Raw genomic sequence first — 14,490 nt, 5'->3', positions numbered from 1 at the left:
AGTTAATTGCAACGGGATAAAATTTTAAGAATATTACCTTGCGCAAGTCATTATCTATCTGCATTTGAATAGATGATATAAACGATGGAAGTGATGTTGAAGGACGTGATATAGAGCTGATGTTAAGGGACAAAGAGAGGCAAAAGGCAGCGAGAGTAGGAGACACAGGTCGGTTTTCGAGAGCCTCGTAGAATGTTGCGTCGGTACTGTCGATGAATAGAGAGGTAATGAATCGCAGTGGACACCAACATGGAAGAGGCGAGGCAATTCTAGGCATTTGGCTGGACTCTGCCTAAAAAATGCATATATATATGTATATATATATGTATATATGTACACTCATTCACATTCACCGATCTAACAACTCACCTGCGATTTGTACTTTTAGCGATAGATACGATAGGTATAAGAATACTAAACGCGATGACACATTACACTTAAAATAATATTCATTATTTCTGACTGCTGCCGTAGAATACTAGAATTAAAAAAAGTAGACTGTTAAATATGAGACATATAAATATTCTTTATTTCATCCTTGCACTTTGCATTTTTCTCGTAATCGATGGTTCCTGTTCATGACAGTGAGGTTGAAAATATAATTTATATCGAGCTACTTGATTTATATGTATTTGTCAAAAACATAAGGCTTGTATTTAGAGCACCGGTGAGAGATTATAAGAAGGAACAGAGTTTATTATTTATTTTATTTGTTCGTTATACGGTATTTAAAAAATTATCCTCGGGTCTTTACAAAAAATAAAAATTTAAAAAGATATTAAGAAATAATAATTATTACAACTTGTAAGTATCGACGAATTAACGACGCGTTAATCGTTAATCTATACTTCTGTTATTTTACAAATGCAATCGAAACGGTTTTCGCTTTCTTTGTGAGTATATCCTCTTTCTCTGCGTTCCGCGCTACTTATCTCGACATGGGGAGCACGATCGATCGAATTTAGGATTACAGGTACGAGGAAAATCACTTTGCAATGAGGTCGATGGAAGAGAAGCGCCTCGAGCAAGCTTCCAGAAATAACCGAATCATTTAGATTTCTAGGATAGTGGAGGACGGACGGGGGATAGGGTTGTTACAGAATCTTCCTGAGCGGCAGGAAGATGTTGCGTGGATCGACGAACGTGAGGGTGAGGGTGATGGAAGGGTAAGAGGAAGAAACGCCGATACTTTTATCGGTACTGACGCCCACGATTCGGTCTTTAGGGTATTTTTACTTTGATCGAGATTTACTAACTTATATATATTTATATATATTTATACATTACGTGCATTATTAAGTTTTTAATTAATTTTTTTTACTTTTTACGTGAAAGATAAAACCATTTTTACGACGAAATCATCGTTATTATTACCTACTAACGATTAAATATAGCAAATAAAAATAAAAAAATAACAAAGGAAACAGTATTACGGCTGCAATAATTATATTCTTTAAACTAAATATATGGTGGGATATAGTTCGTTTATCGTCCATTACGTTTTCCTGTCTTGCGGTGGTTTTCATTCTCGTGCATTTCGTATCGTTATCATCCAAAATATCCAATCACGCGTGCCTAATTTTGTACACAAAAAGTATAATATCTCGCAGGTAATTACCCCAGCATCTAATTGGCATATAACGTATTCCGTGTCGCATGCATTGTCTTGTACCGTATTCAGCTGATACGAAAACCATAGCATATGACTGGCTTATTGCGAGCCATTACTCGCTGAATCCCATAGAATGCAAGATCCGATCGGTACTATTAGATAAAGAGACCGGTTATGATAGTAATTATTTAACAAGGCAGCATGCATTTAATATATCACATCGCCACGTTGTCATTGCTGTGAATCAATATTAATAATATTTACTAGACCATGTGCGTGTAATTTCAATTCGATATCCTATGTAGCCGCGTAATATATTTTATTATCAATAATTATGAATTCGATTATAACAGACCCGTGGAAAAACACATTTTTATGCATCGTGTGCGTCTTTAAATATAAAATGTCGTGGATAACTTTGTGCGTTTAACATATCTGTAAGCTAATAAAGGATTCGCGGCCAGAATTATTCGGACGAATTTAAAAACGAATCATGCCTTGGAACGAATATGTGCGTGCACTTTCCATGTAAAAGTCACGTACGTTTTATCTCGTCGCGCCGGCATACGTATTTCCACCCTAAAACGAGGTGAATGACAGACTCTGGCATGGGACCCATTTTAGATACAGTTCATAATGCGAGCATTTCAAACCACAGCACCGTCATTTTTTTTATTATGCCTTTTTGCTCTTTGGTTCGGGATCACGGTGGGGTAAATGTTATGCACGAGCTCGCAGTATCATCTACACAGTAACACGACGTTATAAAAACCCCATAAAAGCCTGTTTCCTGGTGGGAGGTGAGCGGGTGGCAATACCCGTTGCATACCGGTCTCGTATTTGCGGCTTAACCATCCTCAGATATTATGTATTTTCATAATATTTTACATCGGTGCGTTGTATTATGTCGCCACCGCGCAACATCAGCGGATTCTATAGGCAAAATGCTGATGGAGTTAAAAAAAAAAAAAAAAAAAGAGAAAAGAATCATAAAGAAATAGTAGCACGGAAATTGTATTATTTATTTCAAGACCAACGTTATCATTTATAAATGTTCATAAATTAATTATATAAAAAAAATTATTAATTTTTTTTATTTGATACGAAGTATAAGAAGTATGATACGTAATTTTATAAATGAAAAAAAAAAATGTTAATATCGGGTATTCATTATGGTTTTATATTATCATTAATGTAAATTATTGATTTTAAATATTATCGCAATATTTTCACATATTTCAGATATTTAATACGTTGGGATGCACAAAACTCATAATATTTGAAGTATCTGGTTTCGACATGCAGACATCATTATGTATAAAGCGTTCTAGAATATCAGAATAATTTGGAGCACAAATATTTTATAACCGCCAATTCATTTGTGAAACCATTAAGGAAAATGTAATGTGCAGTCATATCAGACCGCGAATCTTTATGAGTGCGATATCCGTCGTGTCTAAATTACAACGTAACGTCGTACAGCGAAACATGTAAGGCATTTCCGTGTACGAATGATACTTATCTGAAATGTTTATGGCTATTCTATATACCTATGGTTGTATTAAGAGATAATAAGCCATGGACGATGACGATTAGATCATTACGTGATCTGTTTGATGACACGATTACTTTCTGCGGAAACTAGAGCACGGATAAACAATACTTTCGACGAAAAATGTACCTAACGAATTAACTTTAAACACATTTAGTTTTATTAGAATCGACAACATAGTATTATTAGGTAATTTTATTAAAAAAAGAAAAAAAGAAAAGAAAGACAAATATTAGTATTAAAATAATAATTTCCTTAGATTGAAGATAATATATTTATCACGTGTGTCACTTTCAAAGATATCTGCTGATTTAGCATAGGGATGTAAAGTTTTCAGGGCGACGCTTTGCGCCAAACAAAGCGATCCGCTTTAAAAGCCCGGCAAGAGAAAAAGGTCGTAACGGGAGGGTGGACGGGACTGTTTTGCTTACGTCCCACGGTAAGCGTCGGTCATAAAAACCGGCGAAGAGGTGGAAGTAGAAACGAGATCGACGAGATTCTCCAGTTTGAAGTGTGCGCGCGCGAGAAACGTACTGCTTTTGAAGGTGCGAGATAGTACAGAGCGCCCGGCATGGAATGGTGGATAGCGAACGGTCTCTGGGAGAGGTGGGGTTAGTCATAAACGACGTGAATCGGAAGAAAAACTGCTAAACGAAAATGCCTGCCCCGGAAGATCGGGACGAACGATCTAATGGCGAAAATAATGGATTTTCGGTAGTAAAGATCGCCTGGCCAGATCTCGGCCCGTCCACCCGTACCCCCGTCTTACACCGTGCGATTTCACTCATTTCGCACCTAACAGAACGCGCGTGCGGAATTGGGACACACAGGTCTTATCGCCGAATGAAACTTTATTTCGCATCACGCCCACGTGCGTCACGGCATTACAGTAAACCTTAAACTTTTGTTCATTAGCAAATAAATGCTCCTTAAATGTTTTTTTGTTTCGACAATACAATTTCACACAGTTTTACCTCGCGTAACAATGGAATATTTAAAAGGGACTAGAAGAAACCTTGCGCGCGCTATTTTTTACAAAACTTCAATTACAAATTACGAAAAAAAATCATGCTACTTACCAATCTGCATGAGCTTCAGCGGAGTTGTAGAATTCTGCCGGTGACTGTAACATAAAGTAAAACATATTAATGTAGATATGTTGCTATATAAATTAATGTAAAGGTAAAGCTTTATTTTTTATTCAAGATTTTATGAATACGAAAAAATTTATATTCACCTAAAAGTTGCTCCGCCGATGCACGATGCCCGTCCCGGGCCTGCTCCTCCTCTCAGATGGGACGTGTCGAGTCATCCTTCCGCGCACAAGTCACTCGTGAACACCCCGACCGGGATTTTACAATCGCGAAAATTATTAATCACTCTCGCGCAATCGTGTTCGGCACTCGCGTTTAGAATAAAGCCGTTCGAATACTGTACGAAACTCCCAGAACGACCGACGAACCGGATGCGGTTCGTATAATTATTAATATCGGCGGTGATGACACTTTCGTTGACGGCGGTGGATGCAGCTGCGTCGATCTGTAACAAAAAAAAATATATAATTTAATTGTAGAAATGCTACATGTATTTAGTCTTTAAAAAAGAATGCACGCGCTTCTAAACGGTATATCAAATTAATAATTAAAAATAAAATTTTTCTTACCTCTGAAATTACTCCGTTGATGCACGATGCTTTTTCGAGGCCTTCTCCTCCTCTCAGAACATCAGACCTCCCGTCGGAATGACCAGCTTCCTCTCTGGCCATTCAAACTTCGTCCTCGCCCCGATTATCTGCAAACAAAAAGCCCAGACAATTAATTAAAATTACGCGAGTCTGTACAATACTTCTAAAATAGAAAAATTACCTCAGAGAGATGAGCGCATAAGTAAGGATGTAGCTTACTTTAAGGAAAGGAGCGTAATCACACGTGCTCTCCTCATAAGGTGGGTGAAGAGGAGAAGATAGTTTTTGTGCCGGACGGTTTTCGTTGAACGCAAATGCGAATTACTTTCGGTACGGACACACGTGGCTGCTGTGTAGTGCGTAGGGCGTACGTGTGCTCGCGCGACCGCTGGAGAAGGACAAAGCGAGAGTGGGAGTAGTGGGGAAATATACCTAGCACGCGGCACGTAGGCTCGCACTCGCTCTCACCCCGTCCCCCCCCCCGCCTACCCCCCGCGGCTATCTGTTCGTTACTCTCGTTCGATTTAATTGTAATGTTTAATTAGTATGTCCAGGCAAAGACGGTACTTCTTCCACCAGGTCGTCCTCGATCTCGAAAATCGCTAAGACCGTCTTTGCCTGGACATATTAATTAAATATTAAAATTAAGTCGGACCTCAAAGTCGCCGACTTGACGGCCGACGTTGACTCTCGCTTGGCGTGAAGCAAGCCAAGCGAGAGAGAACTAATCAGCGTCGGTTTTAAGCGGTAACCATTAACAGCTAATTTACGCGTTACACCAATTTTTTAAGATAGGATATAATTTCGCTCACGATAGAATTACTAAGGAATCGATTTAGCCAGACATTTAATTTTTAATATATATTCCAATTACATTCCTTTATTGAATAATTTTGCGCTGCGTTTAAATGTCATACAGTACACGACAAAATTTTTTTTGTTTTTTTTTTCTTGTAATTACTAATATTTCACGAGTAAATCGAAGAATCGGAAACGCGATAAGGATGGGATATACCCTTGCATAATGGCTATTATCCCTTGTATAGTGGCTTTCTAGTCGCTTTCGTGAGAGGAAGTTTCAGATTCAACCGCCGTCCAAATTGACCGGACGGATTACCGAAGCTTCTCCTCCGGACTAATTGATTGTTTGCAAAATTTTATGCAGGTCTTGCGCATGGAGAGAGGATTTACTGTTCGTTGACACGCCAACTTTATCGTGTGCGTTACGTGAATACTAGGTATACGTCGTTCTATATTTTTCGACGCACGTGTAGTCACATTTGCGAAGGGACAAGAAAAAAAAAAAAATAAAAATAAAAAAAAATAAATTTAAATAAATTGTGTAGCTGCACTCCACGGGCGTGAAAGTTTCCTCCTCGTCCAAAGGTCTCTATGGAATGTTACGTCGCGTGACGTAGTTGGTACGGCGGCATTTTATTTTGCAATTTTCGTGTACTCTAAGGTAGCTTTTTAAGCTTGCGGCTTATACTTCACAAAACTCGAATACCTCGACGTTTAGTTTCCGCCACGACAGTTGCTCCTTACTCTATTCATTTCTTGCTTTACGAGACGATTCACAATCACAGCGTCATGAGTTACATAAAATATATAAATTAACAAAGATAATTACAAAAATTGCAATTAAGAATCAAAAATAGAAGCACGCCATGCGTGTGTAGCTTCGTATAACGATTCTGTATAATATTTATTTTTTATTGCTGGAAATTTCCCGCCTTTCAATGCGCGTATGTTTGATTCCACTGCATCGGTGCATAGTTCGCTGTACAAAGCGGGGTGATGTAATGTGGACGTAGGGGAATACGATAGGGAGAATACAGCAGAACGGGGAGAGAAACCCTGGTAGCGTGCAGTCTATCAGAGATTAGCGGCTCGATCCATTAGGGAGTGATTTAGCTCGACGGTCCCCGAGCACTCTCTGCCACCGTTCAGACAGTGCCATACTAGCCACGCTATGGTTCTGCGCGTCACCATACCATCATCCTTAACACTGGTATAAACTTCGTACATGGACGTACACATGTAATCCAAGCTTACATAGTCAATTACATCACTACAGTGGCTTGAAAGTTATTTATTTTAATTGAAATCCTAGAACGGAGGAAAAAGAATAGAACGACGCGTGAAAAAGTTTATTTAAACGGTCGATATAATTTATGTAACATTAATGCCTCGTATAAATACACTTTGGCTTATTAGAATAAACTGAAGCTTAGTATATATTAGATTAAATAATTGAGAATAGAGTATGCACATAGACGCGAAGACCCTTGCGATTAGATTCCATGATGCGTTCTGTCTAATTACTACAATAGGCGACGCTTCTCGCAATTCAAATACAAACGTTGAAGCCAATGTGCATCATTGTCGAAAGGGAGATTGGCGAATCGCACCTTATTCAATATTACTCGCTGTAGGAGTCTATTTGTATTTATCGCTGGTTGAAACTTACAACACTCAAATGAACAAAAGCGTAGCGCGATACGCTATTTACACACGCTGATTTATATCGATTTCTATTTAGAGATGTTTGTTGTTTAATATTTATAGAGAATTCTAGCAGCGCTTAATATCGTTAAAACGGGTGTATAGTTCGTTACACGTTACTACTAATTATTATTGTAAAGTTTGTGAGATAGAAACAAAAGTGGTTTGAAGTAGACGAGCTATCTGACTAAAAAGCAGACCGTTTGGACGAAACACGTAAAAAATTAATATATTTTACATGAAAGACTAACAACGTCGCCTTCTTTTTTTTTTTTAATTTACCTAAAAATTCACTGTCTCGTATTCTACATATTTAAAAATATTAAATTATTGTTTGATCGCTTTAAGTACAAGCGTAAAACGTGAATACAATATAATACAATTTTAGTTAATTATTTTCGTAAACATGTACCGTTATAAATTACAATTTGTAGCCTATAGCAAAAGGCATTTTAACATGAATTGTTTACAAAGCCAATTAAATAATCTGCAAGCTAAAAAAAAATATATGTTATACTTTGAAACGGTATTTCATCTTTCGGACAATGATTTCGAGAGAGGTAGGAGTAATGAGAACATAAAGAGAGAGTACCTTTTTGAAATGCAAGCCAATTTTCATTGTCGAGATTAATGGACGTCACAAACGAACAGCGCCAAATATCGCATATTTTCTAGATAATGCCGCGCTCGTAAATAATAATAATTATTTTTTATATAAAAACGATTGTAGATGGAAATTGAACATGCAGTATTTTTTTTATTTAGTTTGAGTTGCTTTAATAAAAAATAATTTAATTGGTATTATTCTTTATAAGAAAAATGTTGAGAAACTTGTACAAGTATCTTTCGGTACATTTTTTTTATATAATTAAAAAACCTACTGTTATCATAAATCAATTATAAGCATTATTATCATCATATTTTTATTAAAGCACTTATTTATTTGCTTCGATAATCACTCTTTTGTTGTCTTTAACAGACGAGTATAAACGAAGACGTTATTATTAAGAAATTAAAAACTAATTCCAATCTTGTTATATAAGTTAGCAGTAATTTTCAATTTCCCAACTCGTGAAAACTGAATGTCTCGTGCTAGAAGTCCAATTCAATACTGTCCATCATGCAATCGTGCTTCTTTCAACATCAAATGATTTCAAAAGAGTTATAGAAAACTTAACCGCTCCGCGCAAATAAATATGACAAATATTCGAAATAACGATTTCGATGATAGAATTTTACTGTCCGACCACCGGAGTTACCTAAGTAAATGAGATGGCAGGACAGCCAATTACCACCGAGAGTAATTACTGAGAACAATTAACGCAAAAGTTACAATAAGTAATTAGTACCTCCGCAAGCACTTGCTTATAATTAACTTACGTGCAGCTGCGTTTTCCCATTATCACCTATTTTTCGATGTTAAGCCGGTGCCGGTTTCTGGCACGATGCTGACTACGTTGGACAGGGGAAAAAAGAGAATTGAAAAAGATGAAATTTCAGACTCCCGACCACATCGTCGTAGACTGTGGAAAAATTGCGTTCTGCCCTTTTAAACAGAAAACGTGGAAATGTTTAGCGACAATAAATAGTCCTGCATTAAATTTAATATCTTTTTTTTTCTCTCTTTTTTTTTTTTTTTTCTTTAAAAATTGTGGCTTATAAAATTTTGTGATTACCTAGAGACATAATTAAACATATATTTCTTCTATTATACAAAGGTACGATATTTAGAAACGTAATTTAAAAGTGTATATAAAATAATTAATTATAGTAATGAAAGCGTTCGTTGCAAATCTTAATAAATTTTGTAAATTTTATTTAGAATTCATACATTAAAAATATTTATGTAAAGATAAACTACACAAGCGTTATTTCACGTGATATATCTCACATTTATGTCTGCTCTTTCTATGTGCCATGCAAATAAACGCAAGAGCGCTAGTGAAGATAAGGTTTACGGTCTACATTCCGACGAGAATGTATATCTTATCTGCAGTGCGCGCCTATATAAAATAGACAAGTTTTGTATGTTGACTTACGGAAGGAATTATTACTTTTTAAAGCTTTTTACCGCGCCAATATCCGTATTGACAAGTGTAATTATTTCTTAGATATCTCTTATGTATTTATCGAAAATTTTAAATACATGATTTTAATCAACTGTAAAAGACGATGAAATTATTGCAAACGATCGTTGCGGTTTGTGCAAGCATTAATATAATATGATATTTTAATTATTGTTTCAGCCGAGAAGTGATGCTTACGCCTTCGTGGAGTTTGCAGATCACGAGACAGCTTCCACGGCATTAATGACGCTTAATCAACGACTTTTTCTAAAGAAGGTAGGTGCCATTTGTGTTTATTCTATAACTCGACACAACGGTGTTTTTAATTAATTTTTTTAATTCTTTAATATTCTTGCAACGTTATTATCTTTTCTGGAAAAAGCAACACCACCTTATTTTCTAATTGAATATTTAGACACAAAATTTAAATATGACGAAAAATAAATACGACCAAGTTTATTAAAGTTTGTCTAGTTGTAAATACAATTGTAAATTGGCCTAGTATAGATAGGATTGGGTTTGATTATACCTTTCTATTTATCTCTCTCTCTCTCGTTTTCTCCTTTGGTCTTCCCTCTCACGTTCCCCTTCGTCTTCCTGCGTCATATTCGAATTCCATGTGCAGTTAAAGTTCGCCGGTTGACGGTTACCAGTAGTTCGCGGGAAACGTCGGCAGCGGTTGCGAGTGAATCAACGATGGTAACGCACGGGGACAAGTCTGCGGTCGGGGGTGAAGCGGGGCCGTGCTCAAGGGGTCCGCTAGAGGTTGGGAGAAGGTATTGGGATCCGGCTGGAATAGCTAATGCTCGAATATGTCATAGTTTGGTGGGATGTGGTCAGAATTATACATGCTACGCGATATATACGCCAAGTTACTTCATTCTCCTCCATTGCTCTCCTATTACCATGCACCTCCCGCCGGTTCTTCTCCTGCTCTTACCCCGTCTCGCCGCCGTCTTGTTCCCCATGCCTACCACACTCGACATCTCTACGGTCCTTCCTGACCTCGCTTCCTTCTCTTACTCGCGACCTCCGCGACCTCCATTTCATATACTACCATCAACACCCTCCAATTCGCCATCTCGTTGCGACATATATCGTAGCCCGTAACGCGGAGAGTTACTCGGTTAGTTTAGATTCGCTCAAGCAAGTTTTGATGTCGTGCACGCCTATCCCGCGATCCTCTCCGACCGCCTAACCCCTGGCCACCGAACATTCTTCGGAAGCCTTGGTGCTACCTTCCACGAGTCACTCGCTCGGTTCCTCGTTGGTTTCTCTATCTATCTACCCTCTGCATTTCGCTTTCCCTCTTTCTTACTCTCTTCTTCTCTTCCCGTTCATTTTCGGTCCCGCTTTTCCTTCGGCCTCCGTTTTCTCCAAAGAACTGTCAGGTTCGCTATTACCGCCGACACATTACTAATGCCGAACTGGTCGTAATAGATTGGATGCCTGGAACTTGGATATACCAACTAATGTGGCAGACTAACCCCTTTCGCTCGTCATTCCCCCCCCCCTCCTCGCTTTCTGCAGCACCCGACGTCCTACGTTTCTGCGTATGTCGCACTTCGGCGAGCATAAGTAGAGCGTGATCCTGCCGTGCTAGCTAAACTTTCTTGAAAAATGGTTGCTTCTTATGGTTTCTCATTTCAGTTCGAATACATATATTGATTTATAGCAGGAGAAATACGCTTTTTTAAGTTTTACTTAAAACTTTATGTAAAGTTATAAGATTTAAAAAAAAAAAAAAAAAAGAAAAGAAAAACGTCAACACTTAAATCGTTTGTAAAATATAACAACGATAACCGAAAGGCACTGAAAGAATTCGTTTAAATTAAGTAAAGTACAGAACTGGCTATTCTTCCGTAGCGATAATCGCGGGGAACAATCTCTTTCCGTGCCGAATAGACTTCTTATTTCTCATTAGAACCCCGCGAGATTTCTAGCGTCGTTGAAAATAAAATTCTTACAAACCTCGCCGGCAACCTGGCTGAAAGGAATTCGGAAGTAAGTCGGAGCAGAAGTTCGGCCAAAAGAAGAATTTCTTATGCGCGGCGGAATACCTATTCCGCATTGCGGTCCTAAGCGTGCAGCCGAGCGGCGCGATCGCTAAGGAAAGCGCTCCGGCATTTCGCTATGTAACGAAGGGAATTAACCCCCAAGTTTAAGCGCGATACAGCCGCCGACTTTACTTTACTTACCTACCGTGGTCCCACCCCACTGAATTTTACCCCTTTTCCCACCGCGTACCCGCTACTGTTCCCTCCCGTCTTTCGCAAGCCCCATACAGCTCACAGTTTCTGCGTCGCTCGTTAGCTCGAATTATACTTGCACGTGACTTCGCCAGAAACGCTGTACCGGGCGCGATCGTGCGTGGCGAGTAATTCCAGCCGGGGTTATTAATACGGCCCGCCTCGTTTCTCAATCTACGCCGTTTAGTTTTCAGTCGATCCCGCGCGCCGGCGAGTGCTAGGTATTTCAGCCGATATGAACGTGGCGAGCCCGCGGACCCAACGTTCGGATACCTTTGTGTAAACGACGGTTACGGTTGTGTTGCTGTAACGCGAATAGCCCGCTGTTTACCTCATTGTATTCGATTACGATGCCGGAGGTAATTAGCTCCGGCGGTACTGGTAATCGATACCGATAGTATCAATTACCTACGCGTGGCGAAACATTTGTCTTTCTTGCTGATAATGTATCGAAACGTCGATTGCCCGGGAACTTTACACCGTAATGTACCGGCTGTAAATAGCTTCGTACGGAAGTAAGGAAGATGTAAATCCTCCCTCGGCCGTTTGTAGAAACTTATTAGCTGTCACGTTTAATGTTTCTAATTTTCACTCACAGCTCTGAGTAACGTTTTGCCTATTTGCTGATGATGCTCGATTCTTTCAATGGATATTTATTATTGTTAAAACAAAAAACAAAAAGAAAGAAAAGAAAACTCTATTTAAAGCAGATATTTTACGTAATCGTTATTTTATATTTATTTTAATAATAAATATAAATTTTGAAATAAGTAATTATATAACATTCACACATTTTTTTTATTTAAACAATTGTTTGCTATTATTAAAATCAATTTTAAAGCACAATATGTATTAATATTAAATATCGTTTGCATCGTTTTAATTTACTTCGCGATGTTTCACGATTCTTTAATGAACTAAATAGATTGCAACTCGTTCAAGCTTAAATGAGTTATTATTTAACTAGCTACGGTGTACTACGACATAGTAAATACTGGCACCAAATGAATAGATTACTTCTCAATTCCATTCTGTGATGTTCACAACGTGGACGCAGATGGTAAGAAGAGAACAGTGGGTATATATGATCTCGTAACTTCAGCTCGGCTTTACTCTCCACTTTGTTTATGGATATCATCGTTGTCTTGTTTGTGAATAATACAGTGTGTTTCTTGAACAAGAAGCTTGTACACGGGTTGGTTGACAACTGCACCAATCTCTTAACAAGAGCAATCGAGGATATAGCACGGGATGCTGATCTTCTCTAGTTTAGAAACACAATCGTGTAGTGTGCGGAACATCCTGCCAACAGAAATTAATTACCGCGTTAATATGGGATTATTATATAACGTTAATTTAGTAAAATTTAAACAAACGAGTTTCAATTGTTTAAATTTAATGCCGCAGGATTAAAAAGCTCCTTTCGGAAAGAATCAGGTAGACAAATAGCTCAGGTGTTTAGAATTATTAATTTATTAATATTATTATTGAAAATAGAATAACGTAATTACGCCATTAAAATTAAATAACTTTTTATTCTACTGCTAGCACTTTTATTTGACTTTAAGGTAAAGCGACAGTAAAAACGATTACATTTTTAAATGTAAGGAACGGCTTATGGTATAGTAAGCCTTCACTCTTTCGGAACAATGCGTTTAAAAAGAAGCGTGGGTAGAAGCGTGTTTACTAGCGTTACGTTCTTTGTACTCGATGGCTGGTGATGTAACGGTTGACATTCTGTGCTAACGTTTTGACGGAGAATGTGTCGAAGTTATGAATGGTAGAAGCCAATCTTCGCGGGTGGATGGGTATTGTACCTCGCGTCATGCTTACGATGTTTTGTCTCCACAGTTGCCCTCGAAAATCTTTCAGCTATTCTTCGATCAACTCACCCACTGGGCAGAAATCTGACAAAATGATATTTTGTCTGCTGTGGAGAAAGCTATTAAATATAAACAATGAGGAGAAAGTTATTAAATATAAAACGGTACTATACGATATATGGTGAACGCGTTGTCTGAAAAAGTAATTTTAAATCGACGTTATAATAAATTTATCGAGCTTTCGATATTACGTTTAAAAGCACAGTGCATTTTGAAGTACATGATACACTTAGTTCTTCTCTAATTATTTTTCTTTTTTTTTTATATACTCGAGACGCGAAATAGATAAGTAGTAATCAAAAAGAAAATAAAAAAAGTACAAAATGAGAAGCGCGGAGAAGGAAGGAATTTCTGAAAGCACGTACTTCTTCCCAGCATAGGAAGACACGTCAGCTATGAATATCGACGAGAAGCAGATACGAGTCGCAGAAACGGAAATCAGTTGGGAGTACCAAGTTACGATTGAGATTTAAGTTATTGACAAGCTACTTTGGCGAACCTCCACTGAGATCTGGCTGGTTTATCCCGGAGGCCCACTGCCTTTTGATTTCCCTGAGGACCCAACCCTTGAGATTCTATTCTTTTGCCCACAATAAGGCCCTGCTTTCGTGCTATTTCATCTCCATTGTCTCACTTCCTCTAGTTTGTATATCATAAAACGATAACGGTTTGATTGAGGAGCGGTACAATTTTTTTTTTTTTTTTTTGGCAATAATAATAACAATAAGCTCACGAACTACTTTACTTCAATAATGGCATTCGAATTGGTACGTTGGTCGCCTTGTCTCGTTAATAACAGAGAATTGCTTCAATTCTATCGCTTATGGTTAGAAGGCACGCGACTGCTCTCCGTATCGTATAAATATTAGTCACTACTTATTTAAAGAGAGATCAAGAAAAGCCTTGTCGATTCGGTGAGTTCGGAATAATTTAGACGGT

The 14,490-nt window shown here is 38.0% G+C and overlaps 1 protein-coding gene across 2 annotated transcripts in view; it reads left to right on the top strand.

Annotated features, from left to right (window-relative positions):
* LOC139113430 (nucleolysin TIAR) overlaps positions 1 to 14,490 on the top strand; it is a 461,769-nt gene that overhangs the window by 60,573 nt on the left and 386,706 nt on the right. For both annotated transcript variants that reach the window (XM_070674610.1, XM_070674616.1), the window contains one exon: positions 9,600 to 9,695. In XM_070674610.1, the coding sequence (XP_070530711.1) occupies positions 9,600 to 9,695 (96 nt within the window). The remainder of the gene's footprint in view (positions 1 to 9,599; positions 9,696 to 14,490) is intronic.

The sequence above is a fragment of the Cardiocondyla obscurior genome, linkage group LG02 (assembly GCF_019399895.1).
Source record: "Cardiocondyla obscurior isolate alpha-2009 linkage group LG02, Cobs3.1, whole genome shotgun sequence".
NCBI classification, from domain to species: domain Eukaryota; kingdom Metazoa; phylum Arthropoda; class Insecta; order Hymenoptera; family Formicidae; genus Cardiocondyla; species Cardiocondyla obscurior.
This window is presented reverse-complemented; position numbering and strand designations above follow the sequence as displayed.